The sequence below is a fragment of the Lagopus muta genome, chromosome Z, assembly GCF_023343835.1.
Source record: "Lagopus muta isolate bLagMut1 chromosome Z, bLagMut1 primary, whole genome shotgun sequence".
Lineage (NCBI taxonomy): Eukaryota > Metazoa > Chordata > Aves > Galliformes > Phasianidae > Lagopus > Lagopus muta.
The window spans coordinates 34,472,820-34,500,196 of NC_064472.1; the positions used below are offsets into that span (position 1 = coordinate 34,472,820).

Consider the following 27,377-nt stretch of genomic DNA (forward strand, 5'->3'; position numbering starts at 1 on the left):
GGTTGTATTCCAATAGGCTTAGGCATTCCAAAAAAGCTCCTACTACTAATCACAATGTTATAATTGCAGGAAGAAAAACACTCATTATGCACAAAATAATTGGGCTGGAGACAGAAATTCATAAAACAGAGCTGTGTGTCTTCAAACTCTGCCTTCACACACAGTGAACTTTGAGAGTTTCAGATCACTGCAATTGCAGACGAGTGAGAAGATGAGCAACACTGACCAGCAAATTAGCATACACAATCTGTTTGATCTTCTTGATGCCACTGTGTTGCTGCAGCAACAGAGAGAGGTTTGCACTACTTTTTCTCCCTACAAAACCTATAAAAAACGGGTACAGAAAGTATCAAAGCATCCCTTCTGCAACCACTGCACGATTCAGAAGGGACAGCTGTCTTCCAAGGCCTTGAAAGACACCTGCCTTGGATCTAAACCTTTGTATTTCCCTATTTCACAAAGCCTACAGTTTACATAAATATTATGAGAACATCACCATATTTCATGGCCAGAGAGCAAAAACAAGGTCATGTCTTCATTTTTATTTTATTTTTTTAATCATACTGCTGCACTGTCCCATACAGAAAGCAAACAGAAAGTGTACTTCAACTAAAACATCCTGTTACTGAATTTAAAAGCATGATCTTTAGAGCTTCCTACCTGAGCTAATATTCCTACACCTCAATAAAACTATAAATCCTCCATGTTTTCACTCACTGTCCAAGTCAGGAAAAATGTGGAGCTGTTGCAGAGGGTCAAGAGGAGGGCCACAGAGATGATCCTTGGGCTGGAGCACCTCTCCTGTGAACACAGGCTTAAGGAACTTGGCCCTAAGGTGCTTGTTCAGCCCAGAAAAGAGGAAGCCACAGGGAGACCTTGTTGCAGTCTTCCAATATTTACAGGGAATAAACAGCTCCATGCCAGTCCCTCACATCATGTTACTGTCACCAGAGAGCAAAGTTCAGAACTGCCCCTACACTCCCCCTATGAGAAGCTGCAGCTGCCACAAGGCCTTCCCTCACCCTGCCCTGCTCTGGGCTGAGCACACCTAAGAACCTCAGCTGCTCCTCGTAAGTCTTGCCCTCTAGTCCTTCCACCATCTTTGTATGTCTTCTTTGGATGCTACTAGTTTTATATCTTATAATGTGGTGCCTAGAACTGTGCACAGTGCTGGAGGTGAGGCTACCCCAGTGCAGAGCAGAGCAGAACAATCCCTTCTCTTAAATGTCTAGCAGTGCTGTGTTTGATACACCCCTGGATACGGTACTTTTACTAAATTTCATGTGCTTGGCGATTACCTAGTCTTCTGGTTGTCAAGTTCTCTCTGCCAGGCCTTTCCACACCTGATGAAGTCCACAATTACTCATAATTTAGTGTCCTCTGCAAGCTTACTTACTATGTGTTTGAGTCCTGAATCGAGATAAAAACATTAAAGAGGACTGGACAAAAAAATCAGAGCCCTGCAGAACTTTTCTATTTACTGCTCACCAGTCAGATGTTACTCCATTTATTATAACCTCTGAGTCCAATCCATCATTCAACTGTTAGCCTGTTTTAGTATGTACTTGTTACACTGGATCTTTTGTCCAGAAGGATACTGTGAGAAACAGCTTTGTTGAAATTCAGAAAGATTATATCAACTGCCTTATCTTGGTCAACTATGTGGGTAATCTCATCATAGAAAGTAATTAACTTTCTATGTAATTAACTACATAAAACAAGACTTTCCCCTCAAGAACCTGTGTTGTTTATGAACAATAATTGCATAGTCTTTTAGGTGTTTTTCAGCAACTCACATAATGACCTCCAAATTTTATCAGGCACTGAAGTGAGACTGATGTAGGTACCAGGGTCTGCTTTCTTGAAAACAAGGACAATATCTGACAGCTCCCAGTCAAATGGGTACTCTTCATATTCCCAAGGTCACAGCAGAAAAACTGAGAGGTCTTGTGATTACATCAGTTAAGTAAATAAGATTGGAATGAATTTTATAACATGCTATTATGTCAGAGCATGCCACTGAAGAAACATCATTCCAGCTCCGGGCAACTAAAATGGTTAATATCACAATGCACAAACAGACCATAACTACTGACATAGTAAAACTCTCTAATAAACATTGCAACTTTTCAATCTTTTTTCCATATTACCTTGTTTATAGCATATATCATTTGTTGAGTTAGCTGTATTTTTTTTTTTCTCTGAAATACTTAGAAACCCACCAACACAATAAAAGTTCATATTTTCCCATCACATAATTACCTCTATTACATTATAACATTGCTCAAATGCCTCTTATGGTGCTCCTCGGTTAAAACTAACAAAACGTAGAAGGACTTTAAGAAATTCTGTGGATATTAGTTAACCACACTTCCCAGCTCTCCCATAAAAGTGTGAATCCACAGGTACCTTCAGGTACTTTGCCAGGATTTTTAGATATATTTCCTATAAATAAATATATTACTGGTATTCTAAATATTATCTAATCACTGACCAGAGCCATAGTCATCTTGATTTTTTGGTAAGCATGTTCCCAAAGCTGTTTTCACCCATACAGTGACATGGACCATACTTGCCCTCCCACTGAAGAGCCAACTGTTCCATGATTCAGGATGTCAATATTAATATAAACCAGAGCCCATATCTGTAGATTCTTCTCTCTGAGTGGAATTTAGTACTTTACTTTTTCAATAAGAGAGGTGTGAAAAACTAGAAAACTCAAAATCTGCTTTAGTACAGAATTAAGGCACCGCTCATGTCCTGCAGTGGCAGCATTCCAGTTGGATGACAAACAGCAGGACAAGAGGATTTGTGTAATCTATGAAAAAGACAGGAGTGTGAACGTTATAACATTGATAAAAGGCAGGAGGTTGCAATACAAAGATGGCAACACACATTAACAATTAAATCATCTGCAAGCTGCTATTCAGCACACACATCTGCAACGTCTGCATGTGTAAGATTCCAGTTATACTGCAGTTGCTTTTCTTAATTCCTTCCTGTGTGAAGAATATTGAAGGTCTTATGTAGAATGTGAAGGTCTTATGTACCTGAGTAAATAGGAAGTGTAAAATCAAACTCGGTTCTGATTGGCTGGCTACATCAAGAGTAGGTAGTGAGTCATAGGATATTGCCATGACTCATAAAAAGCTAAATATTCTATTTTAAAGACATTTAAATATTATTTACGCTAAGGCTGTTAAGTATGAACGTTTTCAGGTTTAAAGGGAAGATCACAAAAACAACTTCAACAGTGCTGTAGAGAGGGGCCTATCATTTTACACACCTTCCAAACTGTATAGCCTTTGCATGACTTAACTCTTCATGCATTAAAATGCCAATTTAGAAACTCAACAGACATGAGATCTTTCCTGGCTACATGTTTCTATGAAGAACCTAACCATTGCTACATCCTCATAGATGTAGTTCCAGAGAGTGCAAGCACAGCTATGAATCTGAAGGCAGTAGTGGAGGCAGAAAATATAATAAAAAAATCAAAGAACTGTTGAATAAGCTAAACTAGTCAGATTTTCTCTCCATCCTGCTTACTGCCTCAAGCCTTAAGTACAAATGAAGACACCAAACAGGTCTTCTCTTCCTATTCTCTTTCTTCTCTACTCATGTATCGATAAAAGATGCTCCTAAAGCTGAACCCTGCCAGGAGAATGATTTAAATCCTAATCATCAAAATAATACTGTGATTGAAACAGATGAGCAGGCATGGAAGAAATATTTTCAGGAAAGCAAACCTCCATTAAAAAAAACTTTCTTGTTGAGTAAGTCTATTAACTTTGGATAGATTCCCCCCCTTTCAAGGAACTCTTTGTCCAGTAAGCTGGCATCATTTACAGATCTGCCCTTTTTAGCAGAAAAATAACAAACAATACTATATTACTTCAGTCTTTTCCCAAATTCACTGAATTATCTGGTGTCTGACCATAAAAACATTAGCATGTGAGATATAAGTATTCAAACCAACTCCCTTCGATCTTAAAAAAAAAAAAAAAAGCATGAAATTAAAAAAGAACAAGATCAAAAGAACACTACTTACTACTTATAACCATCTCCCCTTTGGTCATTGGTCATAATGCTGACATTTATAAATTATGTACACTTGATTAGGAAACACAATTCGAACACAATATGTGTAAGTTTTCACAGCCAGTAGTCAACACCCTTCAGCTGGAAAATACAAATATGGCACACAATCCCGCAGACAAGAAATGCTTTATACATACGAAAAGAAACAAAACAGCTCTTACTTCAGATTTAGAAGACATGTTTTCCTCCACGTCAGAATCATTGGGGTCTATAATATCATCAAATGGTGGCAGAGTAGATGTCTTCTTTTCCAGTGTATCACTTTCAATTTTGACTCTCCCCATCTTAAGCTGAGACCTGTCCTTTGTTTGTTTTTTGTCAGCTGAACAAGTAAGAATTAGTGATGGAGCATTAGAAAAGCTTTTAAATAATGACTCTGGCACACTTTTTTTTCTCTTTTTTGCAGAAGGTTCATCAGAATCCAGAATGGAGGGCCTTTTTGTAGGAGTCTTCTTTTCTTGCTGTCCACCTGTGATGGTAAGGATGGGGGTGTTTTCAGATTTTGGCTCCTTGGACATGGATTTAGGTTCCTTGAAGGCCATCTTAGGAACCATTTTTTCATCTTTTAGTGGTTTATTTTCTTTGGGTTTCTTAGAGGATTCTTTGGAAGATTTATTGTGTTCCCTGGAAGGTTCTTTGAAGGCACTTTTTTGTTCTTTTGAGTCTTTAGAAGTTTTTTCCTTGTGCTCCTTTGTTAACTTGTGGGGCTTTGAAAAACTGTTACTACTGCCGCTACTGCTATTTATGTTCAGAATCTTAGTAGGGTCCTGCAAAAATGAGATGTAAAACTTCAGATAAAAAAAGAGATAAACAATGCAGACACAAGATTCATGTCAGAAACTTTAAACTGCAGGGTGAAAAAAAGAAACAGTAAATGACCATATAAGAATTGATAGAGAAACTATTACAAAGCTGTGGAGCATGAGCAGTTATTACTACCTTTTGGCATTTGCAAGACAAAGGTTAGTTTTTATCACTTAAGAATCAGATATGGCCTTCAAGAAACATTTTAAGGTGAACATAAAGATTAGTTCACATTTCCTAAACTATGATCATTAAATTTCAAGGAAAAAAAATCACAACAAAAGATCATCATATCAATCACATACTGTTAACAGAATTACTTCAGGACCAGTGTAAAACACGTTGTCCTACTGATATTTCAGGCAGAGCTTGAGTGCCATACCGTGATCCCCTCTTCAACTTTAGCTAGAGCCTATCCTTTATACAGAATGGTAACTGTGGATCCAGCCTGGTTATGTCAGACATGATTTGACATGCAACATCTCAGTAGTAAATGCTGTTTAACAGAAAGCCTCTACTAAGAAGGTTTTCCTTCTTTGTATTTACTATTGTTTATATTGAGCATTTCATTGCATTTTTTAAATTCAGTAGTTATACAATGAGATGGATCTCTGAGAGAGTGACAACTCAGAGGTCCTACAAGACAGAAAAAAAGAGAAAACTTAAATGTTGGACAGAAACAGCAACTGACCCTGCAAATTTCAACAAAATAATCATCCCTAACTGACTGAAGAGATGCGGACAAGAAGAGGATTGTCTCAAAAGTAAAGTACAGTGCATTATGGATTAATTCTAAAAGCACCTCTAATGCTTGCTAAATGTCTGGATAGCCCATCCCTAGTTCCAGAAAGTAAAAAATGTTCTACCAGTAACCTGCAACACAAACTTGGTGGGGAAAATAAGAGTGAATGGAAACACTGTTTGTTTTTTTTTCCTCCTGTAGACCTGTTTTAAATGTTGGGAGAAAAAACTAATTTAAAAAACTGAAAATGAAATAACTGCAAAATAGTTTGAGGAAAAACTTCTGCAGTATAACGGAAATTTTTTATCACAAATAAACAGAATGGGTCTATGATTAGCAAGCCGAAACAAAGACTCTTTGGCAAGCTTACACTGCCAAGCTACTTCTAGCAACAAGTCAATTTTGAAATTTCCGTATATGTATACATTAATACAAATACTAATATCTGCTACAAATACAAATACTAACATCTGCTAATATCCCATACTAACGAAAGATAAACTACTTTGAAACACAAAGTTGTAAACACAAGTCACTATATTTCTAAACAATAAACAAGATTCTGGTGACATCTGAACATATGAATGTGAAGCACTTCCTTGTTTCTCAGGCTAGTAATTAAAAACAGAAATCCCATTTCCATCCCTAAATCTCCTAATACTACAACAGACAATTAGTATTCCATCCGGGAAAAGAGGAAAATACCTGTGGTTGTTCAAAATCTAATAAAGCAATACTTCCCCTAGCACCAATTCTCACTTACATCCCTGGTCTGCATTATTTTGATGCAGCTAACAGTAAGTTTACACTAAATAAACGTTCTTACCTATTGATATCACTGGATTATGTCACAATCTAAAAAATACCTAGAGACACCTTTCTTCTCATGTTATTTCCCAGGAAAAGCCTTATTGGCTCAAATATTTTCTATCCAACTAAATCTCACCTTTGGCCCATGAGATGATTTCTTCTTCACTTCAGAAAAAGATAGGGAGTTACTAGGAAGGTTGGGGAGATGCAGGCTCTGCCCTGAAGAGAACGATGTGCCATCTGTCATAACCATAATCTGTTACAAGAAGGAAAGCATGTTAAGTCAACTACCAACAATCTCAACTAAGTAACCTGCAAATCATTTTAGTATGAAAACAAAATTCATACAGCAAACAGTATCCTTGTTTCTTTTCAACAAAGAATGAGTTAATGAAATCACTCGGCCATCCACTATTGAAGGAATAAATTATATCCTTCACTTTCATACAACTACAATGCACCCTCAGAAAACTGCAAAACTTCTTCTAATACAGTTTTTTTATATGGCACTGCGTACTTAGGCTTCTTCCCCTTGTCCCAAGCAATGTCTGGTAGAACACTTGAATGTCTATTCCACCTGCACCAGAAAGATCTGCAAGCCACTGATGACCCATACAGAAATACAGAAATGTGTATATGTCTTTGCTCTCCAATAAAGCAATACAACAGAAGATTATTGGGCAAGGGTGGCAAGGTGTGGTGGCAGGGGTGACCTCAGAAAAGAGACCCATACTGGACAGAGTGAGTTCCAGTTAGTTCCACCAGCCTCACAGCAGGACGTAGCTGAATGTCAAAGCAAAGCTAGTTATGCCTCCAGGAGAAGATTAAAGGCTGAGATGGAGAAAATCAAATGTTAAGAAACTGCAGTGCGAATACCTAAATTGGAGAGGAAGCAAGGAGAGAAAATGCTCCAGGTGTCAGAGAAGATATTTATCTGCAGCCAGTGGAAAGAACCGTTCCAGAGATATTCATACACAACCCAGAGAAGACCACATACCAGTTCAGGTGGATATACCTAGAAGGGCTAAAGCACATGGAGAGCCCACACTAGAACAGTTCTTGAACTATGATCTGTGGACAGAACCCACACTGAATCAGGCAAAAGCTTAGAAGAGGAAGGAGCAACAGAGAACTGTTAAGTTCTCCCTTGTACTGCTCATGGAGGAGGAAGAGAAAGAGGTGTCAAGAATGAAGGAGTAATGTGGATCGCGGGAAGGATGGAGAAAAGAAAAGGTGTTATGATGTTCAATTTTTAACTCCAAGCTTCTGCTTTACCTAGTGTGCAGTAAATTGGAAGGCTGACCAAACATTTTTGCTGAAACGAGGGTCTAACTGCCTGTCTTGATTTCAAGGGCTCTTAAGTACAAACTGATAAACCTCAGGAACCAGAGATAATTCAACCAATCGTACAATAGTACCCTATGGTTAGCACATTCAGTAGCACTTCCAGGGTATAGATATGTATGCTTTATATTTTAACTCTCCAGTCAGTACAAGTCAAGAGGGGCTATTATTTACTATCCACTGCTTTTTCAAGCCATGGTTTCAATTTCTTTGCTTATTCATTTATTTATTAAACACAAGCTCAAAATAAATCTTTCTGCAGTCAACACTGTTCAAAAGATGTTGTGATAGCCTAGAGAATATTAAGGGACATGCCTAGGTAATAAGTATTACTTTTCATTTTTGCCTGTAACTTCGGCATATGTCAACACTGCAACTACAATTCTGAGAAGGATAATGCAGGTAACTTAAGTCAAAACTTACTTCCTTCCTTTTCCATAGGCTCATGTAATTAAAAAAAAAAAAAAAAATTAAATCAACTATTCAGCAAATGTTGTGAAGTAACATTCCACACAGGCACATAAATTTAATCTTGTTTCCCTTTTTCATTTCCCAGATTGGTAAACGAGAACATACGAGACAGAAATTCAAAGATCAACAAGGAAGAAAACAGTAGCATCCATCTTGTTGTCATGACAAAGTCAACTGCAACTAGCTATTGTGAATCACAGTAAGAGAACTTTTTTGGCCTTGTGAATACTATGTAACCTCAACTTACCTAGGGTTTTGGCTGGATTCAGCACAGCTGAACACAAGGAAGGGCAAAAGTAACAAATAATCAGTGATAAGAAACGTGTAGCCGCATATAAATATCTATTGTGGTGTAAGCCAGCAGGCAGCCAAGCATCACACAGTCATTTGCTCACTCTTGCACAGTGGAACAAGGGAGACAATGAAGAACAAAAAAAAAAAAGAGGTAGAAAGGTTGAGATAAAAACCATTTAAAAGGACATAAATAAAAGGGAAAATTAAATAGATAAGAATAACACACAAAACAAGTAATCCACAATGCAGTTCTTCAACACTTGTTGACTGATGACTAGCCAGTGTCCAAGCAGTGCAATCTTCCTTGGCCAACCCCCCCTGTTTATAGTTCAATATGATGCCATTTGGTATGGGACACTTTTGGTCAGTTTGGGTCACAATTTGGCTTTTGTTTCCTTCCAGCTCCTCATACCCACCCCCTCAGCTCCAGTCTCCTTGCTGGCATGAGAGTGTGAGAAGCTGGAATACCCTTGGTTCTGTGCTGCACTGCTCAGTGTGTTTTCTCCTAAATCCAAAACACAGCATCAAACTAGCCACTATAAAGAAAATTATCTATCCCCGCTGAAGCCAGGACAATATCATAAGCCTGTACTGCAGATAATGATAGAGACAAATTCAATTTCTCTATCTTCTCTAACAAAACCAATCAAGTGGATTGTTAAATAAGATTGTTCTCCTTTAAATTGCACTTAATGAAATGTTTTAAATCCACCAACTTCATCACAGAGGATACCACTTGCATTAAAACTAATTAATCTTTCAGCAAAAGCAGATACAAGATTATCCATTATTACAGAGTTTAAGGAAATATTTTGTTGAAACAAGTAGTTCTGTTCACTCACTCATGCAAGAAAATGATACATAGGTATGTTGTGTAGAAACGAAGTATGGAAGATGAGTTTTTGTCCTATCTTCACACATAAAAGCAAAGAAACAAAAAACGCTGCTAAGGATCTTTCTCCCATAGTTGGAAGCTGCCATTTTTTCCCTAAAGTACAGAATTCTGACTCACTGCATTAAGTTGGAATTCAGCAATTGCACAAATTTTCTTTTTAGAGTTAGGAAAAGTTTCAGTTTTGAAATACTTACATATTCTGTATTTCTATTATTTGTACAACACACATTCTTAAAAAGCTGACACTTAAAAAAAAAATAGACGGACTCCTCAGATAACTCAGTTTCTAGACAAGTATTAAAGAATTATTTGGATCATTAACAGCCTCAGCATGCAGATTATATATTTAGAAACAGGATGGCTCTCTAAAGAGAAATCTACAGGGCTTGGACATTAGTATCATCTGAGGTCAGGTAGCTACAGCAAATCTGTCATAGTTCTACACATATGGTTTTTTGAAAACAAAACCTGGACATTCCAAATGGTGAGCCATAAAAATTTCAGATTATTAACTCCTGTAGCCTACTGGTTCATTATAAATCCCCCCCCCCCCCCCCCCCAAAAAAAAGGCAGTTGTAGATTTAAACTTTTATTTTATGTGATTAGTAATATGTGTGATAAGGCAGAAACCAGTTTGTCATTCCAGGTCAGCTCTGTAAAGATGACAAAACACCAAGAAAGTCTTCTACAAGTTTCATTTCTTGGGTCCTGTGATAAAATACACACTTCTACCTTCCAAACTGATCACTATCAGATTTGTTCCTGATTAAAATCTCCTAAGTCAGAGAGAATCACTGGTCCTTCCCCTCTCAAAGAATAAAGTCAACATTAACAACTTCACAGCTCTCCTAAAATGTCTGATCTGGGTGAACAAAACATCAAAAAAGAGCAAAAAGCCTCCAGAAACATATATATTCTTAAGTGAAATGCATTTCCTCTGTGGCTTAACTTAGGAAAGAAATAGTTTAAACACTATCAAGTGAAATAAATGAGCTGTCAGAATTGCAGCAGCTTCTGCAGTAGGTTACTGTTCATATGTTGTATGTACATACATAGCCACGTTAAGCCAAACCTACACAAAAAGAGCAAAAGATGAGAGCATATAACAGCAAGATAGCTGCATCAAGAACGTAAGGTCATCAAAACAAAAGAAGTCTCCATTACATCCACTCTATTTAGAGGTTTTTTTTTACTCAGTTCCTGCTTTCTGCACTGTAAATCCCCTGCCAGTTCAGAACTCAGAGAAGAGTTTACCCTAGAAGGGCACCATAGCCAATGCTTAGGCCAGGAATCCAAGACCAGCCGGGACTGGTGTTGCCATGCTCTGCAATTAGTTTGGAGACATAAGACAGCAAAAGCATTAATTTCTCTTCTCAATTGTTGCACAAGTTACTGCTCTGCTTTGTAAAGATCATCAGCTCATTAGGATCAGACAAACTGGTGGGATCAGATACCAGTAAGGGTGTTAGTGAAGAAAGGTGAGATGATAGAGGCAAGAACCTAGCTTTAAATGAGTAAGTTAACCAGCCATGTAATGACACCATGAATTCATCATTACATAAAGCATGAAGTTCTAGTTATAGCCTTGCTATTGCCTCAGAGATTTAGCTTAATACTGACTATACTCTAGCAGAGCAAAGGTCTAACTAAGCTCACAGCATGTCTTTGATGTGCTCAACAGGAACAGTTTGAGGAAATATACAAATACAGGACAAACTGCAGTGTTACTCCTTTCTCTAACACTTTTCCCATTGTTATTCCTACCTCCTTTCAGGATTCCTTTCAGTAAATACCAGTTCACAGAATTTCTCCACCAGAGGCTGAATCCACACTGTTATTTTTAACAGCCTCATGGAAGTTCATTATACAGACTGTTATACCCTCATCTCACTGCTTTATATCCATCATATTTATTTCCTGGATCTGAAATGTATGGCAGAGAGTTCCACTACTTAATCATGCATCTTCAAAAAAAAAAAAAAAAAAAAAAAAAACCCACACACACACAAAAAAAACCAGAATCATAGCATGTTTTAGAATAGAAGGGATATTTAAAGACCATCCACATTCCAATTCCATTGCCATGGGCAGGGCTGCCACCCACCAGATCAGGCTGCCCAGGGTCTCACCCAATCCGGCCATGAATGTCTCCAAACAAGGCACATCCACAGCTTCTCTGGGCAGCCTGTGCCAGTCATCACCCTCTGAGCAAACAATTTCCTCACATGCTGTAAGATGGAACAGTCAGAAATCAAAGTGGGAAAGGAGAAAGGACAGGGGGGTCCCATTATGGAAATGTTTCTCCTCCCAAATAACGCCAACAAATGTCAAGGTCCTGGATCTGGCTAAACGTCACCTGCTAGTGAGAGGTAGGAAATAACTGTTATCTCTCTGTCCTTTCTTCCATACATACTTTACTCCTGCCCAACTAACACAACTGAAGTGACTGTTACCTGTGGTTGGTTTTGTGCATGTGGGGAAAGCAACAGCTGTTGTGTATCTTGATTTTCAGCAAAGGTTTGTGAGAACTGCCACAGCCTTCGTAGATCCAGATCTATGAGATATGGACTGGATAAAAAGGGAGATGAGGTGTGGAGAATTGGCTGGACTGCTGAACTCAAACGCTACTGCTGACATGTGAAGGCCAGCTGAAGGCCAGTGACTACTGGTATTCCTCAACTTAATCAACACTTGATTCAAAACTATTTAGTGTTTTCATTAATGACCCACAGGGAACTCTAAGCAAGCTCACAGATGATATACAGGTACTTATTTCTCAGGGAGGCCCCTGCAGTCTCCAGAAGAACATGAGAGTTAGAATGGAAGATCTTCAGGGGAGAGAACCAAAAATACTAGATTAGCTATTTCCTAACACGCACAGAAGGCCAGAGGGTGACACCATCTCCCAAGAAAATCAGTCTTAACATTGTGCTGCTATTGTCTAGTATAGTAACTAACTCCCACTACATAACAGCACACGTACAAGAGATAAGCTGTCTTTTACACTCATTGGCCTCACAAGCACATAGAAAATGGCATTATGCATTTATTTTTAAACATCCTTCTTAATAGTCCAATGCTAGAGAATGATTATATTATTTTTTCCTATGTACAACTGTATGTTATGAAGCACTATATATGAAATTATTCAAACTGATCTGCTGGCAATACTTTCTGGCCTCTAGTTCAAACAGCCTTGACTAGCCTGCAGATGTTGAGTTTGTAATTAAACACCTTTGTCCAGGAGTTGCTTCCCAGACAAAGGCAAAATGTATTCTACCCTTGTCATGCCCCCCGCCCCCCCCCCCCCCAAAAAAAAAAAAAAAACAAAACCAAAAACAGTAGGTTTTCAGTAGGAATGATTCCACCTTATTCATACACCTGAAGTGACCAGTCTCCATAATACTTGATCTGCAGGCATCCTCTAAACCTATTCTAATTTCCTTCTCAGAAAACTGAATGCCATGGAAAGAAAGGTTGTCATGCATTTGATTTATGTATTTCCATATGCCACTGAACAACATAACAACTGTGTTCTACCAGCTAACTCTACATAATCACAGAATCAGAGAATAGTTCATGCTGGAGAGGACCTCAAAAGACCATCAGGTTCAACCTTCTATGGAGAAAGGGAGCCTAAATAAGATTATCTAGCAGCCTGTTCAATCATGTCTCTGAGTAGGATGTTCCAGTGATTGTTCTCACTGTAAGAAAAGTTATATCAAGACAAAACTTCTGCCATTGCAACCTTGTCTTCTCCATGTGGCTTGTGGAGAGAGAGACCTCTGTATTCTTTGTAGCCACCTCTGGTGGAAAAGGCTCCCAAGCATTCCATAGTAAGAAGACCTACATTCTTCAGTCTTTTCTCATTGTACAGGTTCTCCAGTCTTTTGATCATCATATCCCTTCATCTGGCTCTCTCCAATCTGCCCATGTCCTTTATGAATTGTGTGGACTAGAACAGGAACTAGAACTATACCACAGTCCCTGTGAATCCTGACAAGTACTGAGTACAGTGGTATGATCATATCTCTGTTAGCAGTGCTGCTGCTGGTGCAGCATAGGATTGAATTTGCCTCTGTTAGTATAGCAGTGCTCTACTGACACATGTTCAGCCTGTCCCAGTCTCTCTATAAGATAGTTTTCACTTCTGACATGTCCATCCACTTAAGCATTATCAGTAAACTTGGTCACAGTGCTTTCAATTCCACCAGTCAGATCATTTATGAAAATCTAGTGGCCTTCTATGACAGAGTAAATACTTCAGTGTTCAGGGCAAAAAGAACATATGTGATCCACTGTACTTCTCTAAGGCCTCTGACACAAACCCATACAACATTCATGTCTTGAACTGATACTGATGGCTTCACTATTCTGTGCACAATTACCTGGATGGCTGAAAGCAGAGGCTGGCAGTAAACAACTTTATGTCCACACACAGACGAGGGACAAGTCCAGTCACTCTGGGGTCTGTACAGGGACTGGTTCTGTTTAACATCTCTGTCAGTGATGCAGACAATGGAATGGAGTGTAAGCTTAGCAAGTTTGTGGACAACATCGAGCCGAGTAGTGCAAAAATAACAACAGAAGGAAGAGACGCCATTCAGAAGGACCATGACCGGTCAAAAAGCTCAGCTCAGATGGGGCATTTCTAAGGTTGAATACAGTGTGATTAGTACATTAAGAGAAGACCTGCACAGGAGGACTCAGGGATACTTATGGATGAAAAACTATGAGCTGGCTGTGTGGGCTTGTTATCTAGGGAGCCAGTCATACATTGGGTTGCTTCAAGATAATAGTGACCAATATTTTCTCTCTCTGCTCTGTCCTTGCAGGGCCCCACTTGCAGCCAGCCAGCTCTGGGGCACCCAGCACAAGAAAGGTGCAGAGCTGTTGGAGTGCATCTAGAGGACAGCCAGATTACGATCAAAGGGCTGAAGCACCTCTGGTATGAGGAAAGGCAGAAAAAAATGGAGTTGTTCAGCCTGGAGAAGGCTCTGGGGAAGTCAGTTTGGATGGGGCTCTAAGGAAGCCAAACTAGCAGAAGTTCTCCCCATGTATGGCAGGGAGATATGAACTAGATGATCTTTAAAGGTCCCTTCCAACCTAAACCATTCTATATTAAACTGTGAGCCATTTTTTGTGGACTCTTTTCTGGCAAACACTATAAAATTGTAATACCTGTACATAAACCTACTTAAAACTGATTCTCAAGTTGCCCTATAAAAACTGACTTGCCAAAGACAGTAGTGTCATCTACCAACAAGAAGAACATCTTGGAGTACCCACATAACCAATAAGAAAAACCTGCTTTCAGAACACTAAACACTGCTCTTCAGATCTCAGCAGAGAAAGCAAGAGGAACAGTCTCAAAGTCTTCTATTACTGAAAATTTCTAAAAACACACATACTGTCTCCTTCTGATACGCAGGAATCACAGTCCACCGTTCTATACAATCACTGTGTTAGAAACTGTATGAGCTGTCACAGTTGTTCCACAATAAGACTGTGTTAAGGCACATCAGAGCTCCTGCAGGGGAATGGAGCACTACCAAAAAGCTTGTTTGTCTTCTACTTTTTATTTTCCTTAATGCAGGGAGGCCATCAACGCTGGAATAATCCCGTCTCCGTGAAGTCTACACCTAGCTACCTGGGGTTTCATCTAATGAGCTGATAATTTATCAACATCTCCACAAAGTAGCTTCTGAATAGGTAGAAAAATTTCCCCACACTGAGCTGCTGAAAAATTTAAATTGTACTTTTAGTCAAATCTGAGATTATCTATTAGAATTCCAGGCAAAATGACCCATTACTACTGCATTTCTGCAGCAATAAAGACACAATTATACTTGTCTGGCATATGGAATAAACAGATTTCTTTGTGTGGTCCTGGGCTGCTGCCACCCCACATCATTTTACAGTGAAGAATAAATTCATTCAGTACTGAAAGCACTAAGAGTAACAACGAAAACAATTGCTCTGAACAACTGTTTCTATACAAGAAAGTAATATTAGCATTAAAAGAAACCCACAGCCTAAAGGAACAGAAAACTTCTTTGAATTCTTTTAAGTTATCTGCCCAAAACTAAATTAACATATCATTTAAGAAAATTCAATTACCTAATTATGAAACGTACAAGCTTAAAGATATAATACTGCTTGAGGGCAGGGATTATCTAAAGCTGGCTCCAGGTAAAAGCCAACTATTCTGACATTGAAGGATTGAAAGAAAAAAAGGCAGCAGGAAGAAGAGAGAAATCCTCATGATTTCATCATGTGTTAAAGCATGTATTACGTAGATTTATGAAGCATCTGGAAATATTTCTTAAATTTAAACAGTGAAAACACAAAGCTTCCAGAAATAAAACAGAAAGTAGTGCTTTTTCTTTTTAAATCTCAAAACCAAAATTTCTACTCTGATAGTTTTTCCTAAAAACTTCCCCCCTCTCAATATTTTTCCTCCTTCTGGCCTCACTAATAGATCAACTGTCTTTAAGGAGAGTAACCTTGATGAAGGAGTACAGCTACTTGTATTTCCAAAATCATTTTAAAGAAAACAGACAATAGCAACACTTTTGTTGCTAAAAAGAATCATTGGTACTCTAAACACGACCTCTTCCTGAATACTCTGAGTCTGAAACCTCAAACCATATCATCACTAACCATGTGAGTTTGCAGTAATGTTACGAACTTTCCTTTTATGAAAGGAATTCCAAGCTTTTGGAATTATGGAATTCCAATTCCATAATACTTTCGAAGGAGTAAATTACTGATTTTGATTCTCCTACCAAAAAGGCAATAGCATTTCACAGTACAAGCATCATTTACAGCAGAGAGACAAAGATACATTAAACTGCTGTCTTAACTTGAATTGACAATAGTTTCACTACCTTTTCCTGCAAGATTCAAAAACTGCATAGCACTGAAGTGATGCTTGAACAAGCCTAAGCTTTTCAGAGACAAAATCTAATTTAAATATTACTCAGTATCTTCAAAATTAATTAGCTTCTATTATCTGAATAAACAGATTAGGTAGCATTTTCATTTTTTTTTCTGAAAGTGAAAGATGTGCAATCCAAAATAGCAATAGAATAAACACTGCTAACTTAAATCATTAAGTCACACTTCGTCTATATACAGGCTCAGTGGCTTTCAACATACAAAATCTACTTAGAACTGAAGGTTATCATTAACCGAGAATAACTTCCCTGCTAATATCATCTCTTTTCCTATATGCACACAGAAGAATAGCAAAGCTGCCTCTTTCCTCTTAGATTTCCATGTTTTAAAGTCTGAAACTAAGCAGAGATGGTAATTGACTGTTCTAGGAAGGAATCACAGAATTGTAGGGGTTGGAAGGGACCTCCAGAGATCATCGAGACCAACCCCCCTGCCTACACCAGGTTGCACAGGTAGGCATCCAGGCAGGTCTTGAACATCTCCAGAGAAGGAGACTCCACCACCTCCCTGGGCAGCCTGTTCCAGTGCTCCGTCACCTCACTGTAAAGAAGTTCTTGCGAACATTCGTGCGGAACTTCCTATGCTGCAGCTTATGTACATTTCCCCTTGTCCTGTCTCCACGTACCACTGAAAAGAGACTGGCCTCACCATTATGGCCCCCACACCTCAGATATTTATAACCCTGGATTAGATCCCCTCTCACACACCCTTCCTCAAGGCTAAATAGACCCAGTTCACTCAGCCTTTCTTCATAGGAGAGATGTTCCAGGCCCTTCAACATTTTTGTGGCCTCCGCTGGACTCTCTCCAAGAGATCCCTGTCCTTTTTGTACTGGGGAGCCCAGAACTGGACACAGTACTCCAGATGAGGCCTCACCAGGGCAGAGTAGAGGGGGAGGATCACCTCCTTTGACCTGCTGGCCACGCTCTTTTTAATGCACCCCAGTAAGCCATTGGCCCTCTTGGCCACAAGGGCACACTGCTGGCTCATGGCCAACCTGTCGTCCACCAGGACACCCAGGTCCCTCTCCGCAGAGCTCCCCTCCAGCAGCTCATCCCCCAACCTGTACTGGTGCATGCAATTATTCCTCCCCAGATGCAAGACTCTACACTTGCTTTTGTTAAACCTCATCCGGTTTCTTTCTGCCCAGCTCTCCAGCCTATCCAGGTCTTGCTGAATGGCAGCACGGCCTTCAGGCGTGTCAGCCAATCCTCCCAACTTCGTATCATCAGCAAACTTGCTGAGGGTGGCCACTATCCCCTCATCAAGGTCATTGATGAAGATGTTGAACAAGACCAGACCCAGCACAGACCCCTGAGGAACACCGCTGGTTACAGGCCTCCAGCCAGACTCTGCACGGCCAACAACGACCCCCTGCGCTCTGCCAGTCAGCCAGTTCTCAACCCACCTCACTGTCCACTCATCTATCCCACACTTCCTCAGCTTTGTTATAAGGATGTCATGGGAGACAGTATCAAACGCCTTTCTAAAATCAAGGTAGACTACATCTACCACTCTCCCCCCATCCACCCAGCATGTGATAACATCATAGAAGGCCCCACCAGCTTGGTCGAGCACAACCTCCCCTTGGTAAACCCATGCTGACTACTCCTGATAACCTCCTTTTCTTCCAGTTGTCAGGAGATGACATCCAGCACAAGCTGTTCCATCACCTGTGCCTGGAAAGGGGTGAGGCTGACAGGCCTATAATTATCTGGGTCTTCCTTCCTGCCCTTTTTGAAGATCGGAGTGACATTGGCTATCCTCCAGTCTTCAGGGACCTCCCCCATTCTCCAAGACCTCTCAAAGATGATGGACTGCGGTTTGGCAATGCTCCCTCAGCACACATGGATGCAGCCCATCAGGTCCCATGGATTTGTGGACCTTAGTGCTGTCTAGGCGCTCATGGACCACCTCTTCCCTGACTAAAGGGAAGTCTCCCACTCCCCAGACCCTCTCACTAACCTCCAGGGTGTGGGAAACCTGAGGGAGAGAAATGGCTATATAATGATCAATGTTTCCTGGCATTTAATTGATGAGAACTTTAATCCTGCTGTACTTAGTCATGTATAATTTTGCACAATACCTAGAGCAAGAGCTCTGTAAGAGACTGCATATGCAGAATTCTGTCACCACTAGCAGCTTGAGAATTTGCTTGGTGAAAAGTCAGGTAGCCACCAGAGTCATCACTTGTACATAATATGCCTTCTAGGATTTCAAACAGGTTAGACTATAGTGATATATGTTGCTAATTTAAATTAGTCATGTTCACTTACATATTCTTTTCTCATTGTTACATACTACACTGTAGAAGCAGAGGAAAAAATTCTCAAGTTTGCTGTGAAAACAATTACACTTCCTAAAAGACATACAATTTAAAATATATACAGAAAGAGACAGAATGTGAATAATTACACAGAATATTTTGACTGAATTTGCTCACTGAACTCTTTTTTCTCTATAAATATTTGTTTATATTTACTAAAGTAAAGTCAGCTAATAGCATGTTAATAGTAGGAATAAAGATTTCTGAAGAGCTTGATAAAGAACTTGCAAATTGGACAAGGGCTTAGAAAGATTAAACCAAAGGTTTCTATTTACCTGCCTGACTACAAAAACAGTGTCTCTAAAGTCAAATCAAATCATTCTCTCTGTAAGAGAGGAAAAGTATTTCTTATATTGAAAGAGAAAAATCAGCAGTTTGGTTATCGCCTATGACTGAAGACTGAAGGTACTTTCATGCTTAAGTTCTCATGATAGCAAATGTAACATTAAGATAGAAATATTCCACAGAGTTAAGTTTAATGATTGGCACCACTCAAAATATATTGTTTGCCTTAGCTGAAGTGACATAGAAGCTTTACAAAGCTATGTTAAATTTGTTTTCTTACTTGTTTAATTACCTGTAATATCTAAATGTTACTCAGTCAACTTAGGAGAGCCAGTCAGATCTCTAGGCATATGAAAGAGGGGGTACATATGGGAAGGGAACCACGAGAAGACACTGGCAATGTGTCCACAGTTTTAGCCTATTTTTTAAAGGAAAAAGTATATTAGTCTCAAAAATAGCTGCTAGAGCAAATGTTCTTCTGTCTCTTACTAGTTCGCATTTGAGACATGGCCTGACTGAAGAGCAAAGTCATGAACCTTGACGAGACAGCTCCTACTCTGAATAAGAAAGCATGAACATCTCAAAGAAAGTCTGGGTTCATCTACTGAATGAAGCCAAGTACTTCCAATTGTAAATACAAACAGCAGCTGTTTTCCTAACCTCTACTTTCTTCAAACATATGCCTTGGTTTACATATAAACAATGTGACAGTTGCTTACTATTTTACAATCAAACCTGCACTGTTCTCTGGAGAAGGATATAGCGCTTGTTATGTAAGTCTATGAAAATTAAAATACCATGTTTAGTACTTCAGTTGAATTACATGTCCCATGACTAATCCTTGGAGAGCAACTAATGAGAGGTGCAACATGAAGTTGCACAGAAATAAAGCAGTTTGCATTACTTAAAAACATAGCAAAAGCATCCTCCACCTTTGACTGCTCTCTCTAAAGCTACCACTCAACATTTTACATTAATATGGTAACTAATTCACTTTGAAGATGAACTTGATTTTGTCTGTCTTGTTGCCAAAGAAATTCAGTGACTGTAAGTATTAATTATTGACTTCAGTAAACGCAAAATCCACCTCTTGTACTTTGTTTTACTCTAAGTGTCCTGGTTAGCCTAGCATGCCGCAGTTACAACTAAGTTAGAGTTTCATGGATTAATTCAGTGGTCTATTCTAACTACACTTGGAGGTGAGAATCAGCTTTCTGTGACATCAACAGAAGCCAAAGAAAAATGATGATCACTATTTCAATTTAATAGAAGTATTATGGGCCTTTCAACATTGGGTGATTTAAGAGCCCTTCATAAAGACTTCTAACATTGAGACAGTGTTATTAGATCATCTCTCCTGAGTTAGCTGGACATACTCGTAGGTCAGAAAACCTGGAAACGGAAGCCTGAAAGACTGACAGACTCAAGAAAAAGGGACTCATTTCATGGAAGAAAACTGGGAAATATGAAAAAAGGAAAAAAAACCACACAGTTTTCTTCCTCTAGAACAAAAGACAATGTGAGCATTCAAGGAAATGATTTCATTCAAACATCCCATATTTCATTGCTTACAATGAAGTAGCATTTTTGTTTTTATTAATTCATGAAACCTAAAAATAGAAGGTGCAGAAAATGAATAATGAAAGGTCACTTAATGTTTTTTCTTCTTTCTTTCTTTCTCTCTACCCACTACATCCTCCCGAAGTTCCTACCAGCATACATTTAGATTTATTACACTTGTGGGTAAAACTTGTTTATTAACAACTGACCTGATATGATTAATATTAAAGCAGCTGCTCATGAAGCTTTCCAGAATACAATCTTGATGTTTTATTTGGAAACACACTAAAAAGCCAATACACTGTCCAGACATGGATACCCTCTTGCACCTAATAAATGCAAACACAAAACACAGCTCACACTTCTACTTCAATACCACTACAGACGTAACAGTTCTCTTCTCCATGAAGATAACAAGGTCTTTCAGACTATGCCTGCTACTTATTTTCACTTTATTTTCACAGATAACTATTCAAAGAGATTATTCACAAATCAGCTCCCTCCTATCACCACTCCTCAATCTACTTTTATATAATCATACCAGATAAGGCTAACCATTTGTGTTATGACTAGTCAAAAGCATAGATATTGGCCTAACGTAGAACCACAAAATATTGATTTGCTTATCCTATGAGCTTACTGAGGAAGTGAAGCAAATGACACTCAAGAGCAGGACTGCAACCAAGAAGGACCCAGACAGGCTGGAGGCACAGATTAACAGAATTCTCATGAAACACCATCAGGACAAACTCTGAGACCTGCAGCCCCTTAGTCCTGTACAGGAAGCTGGGGCACTGGTGACATATAGCTGAGCTGGAGCCAACTGTGCACCTATGTAGCAATGCCTGGAGTTGTTGGACCAGGACATAGCTCCAGAACCAGTGAGGGAGGGGCTGGGGGTTTTGCCTTGTGAGACAAAATGGAGCAAGATTGATTCAGCCATGAGAAGGGGCAGCTTCAAGGATACCCAGCAGCAGCCCCAGCACCAGGGAACGTAGGAGAGGCAGCCAGACTCTACACATAGTGTGAGGTGAGAAGGTGAGAGGCAGAAACATAAGCTGAGACACAAGAGGCTCAAGCTGAAGATGAGACGCCTTTTGACAAAAAGGAATCGTAGGATTGCCTGGTCATGAAGCCAAGGCTCCAGTCTGGGGGGTTTCACGCCCCAGCTGGCTGAAGAAGCCCTAAGCAGACCTGATTGAACCCCAGCAGAGTGAGGACTGTTGATTCAGCCAGAATGAGTGGTTCTGCTATTACATGAAACTTGGAGTGATTTCTAGCAACAGGCAAAACATTCCTGACATATTCCTGAAGTTCTAACCCTCTACACCTTACAAAAAGCCTAACTTCAGGATTTTTTGTGCCCATTAATTCTACAAATACGTGAAGATTTAGTACATTTTCTGGCTCAGAGTATTCGTACATTATATAAATTCCAGTGTGTTTATTCATAATTACTTTCTAACTTGCTCTACTACTACTGAATTCATTTTGCATTACGTAGAATCTACCTTTTAGAAGAGAGACATTTTATGTTCTTTTTGCATAACTTTAATCACAACAACTCTGCTATACTTCATCTCTGGAGTAGCAAGCAAGTAATGCTTCATATATAAGGCTTAAGTTCTGCTTTCATAGAAGTAAACATGAATCATTTCCTTGTTAATAGGTATCTACTACATTAATCACAAGAACACTTCACTTAGTTTCACTGCCTGGTCAACCTTTATTACAGTAATCATGCACCAGCAATGAGCAGCAACATCTTTGTGACTGTTTTTGACGTGGGTGCAGGACTCACCCCTCCTGCCTTTAGCAGCTTTCTTCTGAATTCTTCTGTCGGGTTGTTGAATGTGAGCTTTTCACAGCGGAGGTGATTTACAGGTGGATGGCCTTCAAGATGCAGGAATAAGTCATAGTCAAATCGAACTTTCTTAGGTTCTTCCTGAGGGTTGAAAATAACCAGATAAAAAGGTCTAACGCCAAAACTAAAATATGGGCTACATCAGTCTGTATATCAAAATTAGATCATTTTTAACCATGCTCTGTGCTCTGAGATACATGATAGAATTTACCGAACATCAGCTGAAATACAGAAAATTAAAGAAGGTTCTATCAGCCCATCATAATACATGGGAATATGCATGAACTTCAAGCTGTCTTGACAAGGCTTCTTTGAAGGTGATGTCTGGCATAGGCTAAAGACATACACAAAGCCAAATATCACGATTCAGCTGACACAAGGTAACTCAGTCACCAACACAATCATTTCTGAGCTGTAGGAAATACAGAAGATGCTGCAGTAAATCGTTGGATACAATTTCCTCCACAAATTCAAAATAATTGTAAATAAGGGTAAGATTGAAACTGCTGCAGCAAATAATATTTGACTCCTAAGTAAGGTGTCTGTTTATTTATTAATGGAACTTCATTTCCTTGAACTGAATTGGGCAGCAAGATTTCAAGTATTCCACCACAGCTTCCAAGCATTTAAAATTCTTTGCCACTATAATGAAAAAAAGACAAATGTTCCCTGTACCAATGTGGAGAGAAAAAGAACAGGAAAGGCAAATTTATCTTGGACATAAACAGTGCTCTGCTATTCTAAGAAATCCTCAGCTGGAAAAGGACATTACTGTAACCATATAAATTTAAATTGCTAATACCAGAGACATTGAGTATGTTTTGTGCAACACATTTACACAAATGTGTTCTAGATACTGTATAAAACTTAAGTGCTCTTCTAAAGCAATAGCAAGAAGCCCTTCCTTCAAAGGTGCAGATGTACCAAAGAAGGCATCAAACCAATGACAGTCATAAAGCAGAACACAAGTAAAAGGGCAAATCCTCTAGGAAAAAAAAAAAAAAAACCACCCACAAGGGAGGAGAAGGAAGAGATGCAGCAAAATTTCAGCCTATAAACAACAATGCATCTGATCTGTGTTCTGTTCAGTGACAGACATCTCCAGTGCTCAAAAAAACCCATCACATTAAAATGTTCAGCTTTGATTCAGGACATTAAGGATATGAAGAATAGGAAGTGTAAAAGTCTCAAGTTTTCAAATACAGCCAAGGGATCTCCTCAGCATCTTGTCTTCAAACATGGAACAAAGACAACAAAGAAGCTGAGACAAAAAGCTTGCAATAGCTTATTTTTTGATGGCTGAGACTATTTTCTTGATAGACAGTATTCAAAGGCAATCATGGATGAAGATATTTCTTATTAAAGATGAACACATGATTTCTTGCATAAAAAAAGGAAGACTGCACCACAGAAAACTGTGACACTGCTATAGGCAATCCGTATTGGCAGCTTTGTCATAGAAGTTACAAAAATCATAAACTGGAGTCTTCAAAGAAATCTGTGGAAAGTTTGTTGAAGTAATAATTTCAAAGCAGAGTTTCACTAAATATATCATTCCCTGTGCCACTGCCATTAATTCAAACCAGTGAAGTCCTGACAGTGAAAGCAGAATATACTGCAGTTTATGAGCCTTATCCTAAATGGACCGTAATTTCCAGAGTAGAAGTCTTTCAATCTAAAGCCTTCTTCCAAGGAATTTGTCTCAGTGGCTATCAACTACATCTTGAGGTTTATTATATTTGTGGAAGGGGATGCTTGTTATTTCCATAATCTTTAAACATGTGGAACGTTTTTTTGTCAAGCTAAAATGCCTATTAGATTTCCTACCAATTTCTGCTTTGTCCTGGGAAGGAGAACAGTATCATTCTCCATGATCCAAGTGGCATCCTGCACCACTGCATTCTCTCTTCATTAGGGTTCTTTCTGAACCAGAAATGGAAAGGTTATCTACCTTGAGTAAGTGATGATGGTCTGTCTCCTCTTCCTCCTTCTAGCTCCTCTTTTTCTGTACTGGAATACCTGTGAAGTGGCTTAGAGGAGGAAGAGTAACTGAACCAGGAGAAAGCAGTAATTTGCCTCAGGAATGCCAGTTCAACTTTTGTGCCACTCCTCCATCATACTGCACTGAGCCCAGGAAATAGGAAATAGGGGTGGGGGATGTTGCAAACTTCCTAATTCCACATGCTGCTTGAGGGTGAGGTGAGTTGTAATCATTGATGCCCTCTTGATTTCAGTCTAAGCCAACAACTCCTGCTGGAGAACTCCTGAGACTTGCAGTCAAAGGCAGCCAAAACTGAGTGGAAAACAGAAAAAGAAATGTCGGGGGGGAAGGCTTCTGTAGAGATGCTTCAGTGAATCACTGTTTCTGACATTACAGGTCTGCCTGGTTATGGGATGACCTCTTAACAGCTGAGTTAAAAAGCATGCCAACGAAGCCAGCTAACTCAATGAAGCAGTTCTGTTTCCCTTTCCAACAGCAAATGTGGTAGACCGAGCCCTTCTCTTCACAGATTGATACAGGGAACATTTCAGAATTAATTTCTAAATCTTTATTTAGAAAGTGCCTCAGTAGAATTATCCACACCTCACACTTCAACAGAGTTTCTATGAAAGGCAGAAGAATAATGGAACATCTTCCTGAAGGCAAACAGAGTTAACCAAGTTGTACTCTACACTGAATTTTAAGTGTGCTCATTTTCAGCAGAAGACTTGTTACTCATTTTCATTTGTTTTTAAGCTTTTCACAAAGCAGTTGGCATTTTAAGGAAGGTGAAATACTGACTTTATTAAAACAGTGTTATATGACATCTTGGAATTAAAAAAATATGTATGCATGTATCTTTGAAGCATGCATGAAGTAAAACAACAGGTCTATTTTTCAAAGCACAGAAGGAATCCAAAATATTGAAATTATTAAAATTCTGTGCATTAAATCCACAAAATTATTAGAGCTTCTTCTTTAAATTCTACCCACATCCAGTTCTTATCCAAACAAGTTATTATTTGCAATACAGAACCTACTAGGTGCATTAAAAGAAATCTCTGTATTTGCTACCCGAAGACTGCAAAGTAAACACAGTATTTACTTTCACACTAAATTTGAGATATCACAATAATGCATACATTTTAGAATGGCACTAGATTCCAATTTGTGCCCCCAGTAGTGTTGAGTAGAACCAATGTTCACATTCACTCTAAAAGAATATATTTTTTTTCAGACTGAGGTGGCAGTATAAAAAAGGTTCTTCATGAAAGACCAAAAAAGAAGAAATTATAAAGATCAGCAATACTTAAAATAAAACAATGGGTTCATTATGAATTCAATATGATCAAGATCAGCTTCCTCTCCCCAAGTTTTTTAAGTGGCTCTCGAGCTTCCTGGCTTTAAAGCCTGTCTACTTCTCAGTAGAAATAGTTATTCTTCTAATTACTGAATAATTCAGCTTCTGTACTTCATCAAGTAATCCTAACTTCAGAGAGTTATCTACAAAATACAGTCAGACATGTCTAAAAGTTACAGTAACCGTGAATTATGGAACAACACTTTGAAATGTATCTTTAAGCCTACATTCAGTATTTATGCATCAAAATGTGTATGTTTGAATATGTGTATATGTTGAGTTTTACTTCTCTCTTTGATTGTTTTGTTGTTGCTAGGTTGTTGGGTTTTTTTTAAGCTTTTAAATGAACAAATATGCAATTCCTTACCTTATTTTTGAAGTAGACCTCAATTGGCAAAATGAAACCAGCATAACCAGATTCTTCAACTTTGTAGGGTGGATCCTTGCACACTGAAACAGAGAAAAAGCCTGTATTTAACAGAAAATGTTTAAAAACACAACGTGATCAAATAGTCTGCAGCAACACTTCCATGAAAGCATCACTACAAAATTACTCACATGTACAGACACATATCTTTCAGTTTCTTCAGTCTCTTGGAACACAAGAACCAAGGGATATCAACTCCTGGTGGACTTGCTATCACAAGGCCTCTCAGAAAAAAAATTATCCAGGAAAAAAACTGCCAACACATTCTCCAGAGTACTATCAGTACATCAGCCTTCTGAGGAAATGCAAGCTTAGTAAATGACAAAGTAAATTTAAGCAAAGTAAAGCTACCTCACCATTCCCCTCCTGTTTTGCTGGCACTAACCCCACACAGGAAATTCAAGAATAAGGGAGACTCCAAGTGCTTGCTAACCTACTGCAGCTGTCTAAGGCGACTCAGTTTTCTCCACGCAATTGATGGAAAGGGAGAAGCACTAAAAAAAGCAAAGGAAGAATAATCTTTTCTGACCTGTTTTCAACACAGTTCTCTTGAAAACAAACAAACAAAAAAACCCCAGAACTTATTTTGTCTCTCTTAAAAAGAAGAGAGGACCTGTTATTTATAAGGTGAGATTTGAAAAGATTTTGAAGAAAATATTAAGATAACATGTCAAAACTGGGAGGTGAATTCAAACAGCTTTTAAGTTATAAATTAAGCATTTTGTCTTAGAATCTCCAAGAAAAATTACTTCATACTGATGTTTTTCCTTATGAGAGCTTACCAGCATTTGAAAACGTAAACATAGCAGCCCTACCTAAGGATAGTTAGAGATTATGGTAATATATACTGACAACATTTCAGCTAGGGCAATAGCCCTCCTTGCTTCTTTAGATTCAGAAGATGACTTGAGGAAAAAGCCTCAAGTGTGACATTGTTTGATTCACAGAATCACAGAATCACAGAATTGTAGGGGTCGGAAGGGACCTCCAGAGATCATCGAGTCCAACCCCCCTGCCAAAGCAGGTTCCCTACAGCAGGTCGCACAGGTAGGCATCCAGGCAGGTCTTGAACATCTCCAGAGAAGGAGACTCCACCACCTCCCTGGGCAGCCTGTTCCAGTGCTCCGTCACCTCACTGTAAAGAAGTTCTTGC

General features: G+C 39.0%; 1 protein-coding gene across 1 annotated transcript in view; it reads right to left on the reverse strand.

Moving 5' to 3' along the window:
* MLLT3 (MLLT3 super elongation complex subunit) overlaps nucleotides 1–27,377 on the reverse strand; it is a 109,685-nt gene that overhangs the window by 25,833 nt on the left and 56,475 nt on the right. The window contains exons 3-6 of the mRNA XM_048931684.1: nucleotides 26,165–26,247; nucleotides 22,394–22,537; nucleotides 6,594–6,713; nucleotides 4,263–4,868 (exon numbers count right to left, since the gene is read on the reverse strand). Coding sequence (XP_048787641.1) covers nucleotides 4,263–4,868; nucleotides 6,594–6,713; nucleotides 22,394–22,537; nucleotides 26,165–26,247 — 953 coding nt within the window. The remainder of the gene's footprint in view (nucleotides 1–4,262; nucleotides 4,869–6,593; nucleotides 6,714–22,393; nucleotides 22,538–26,164; nucleotides 26,248–27,377) is intronic.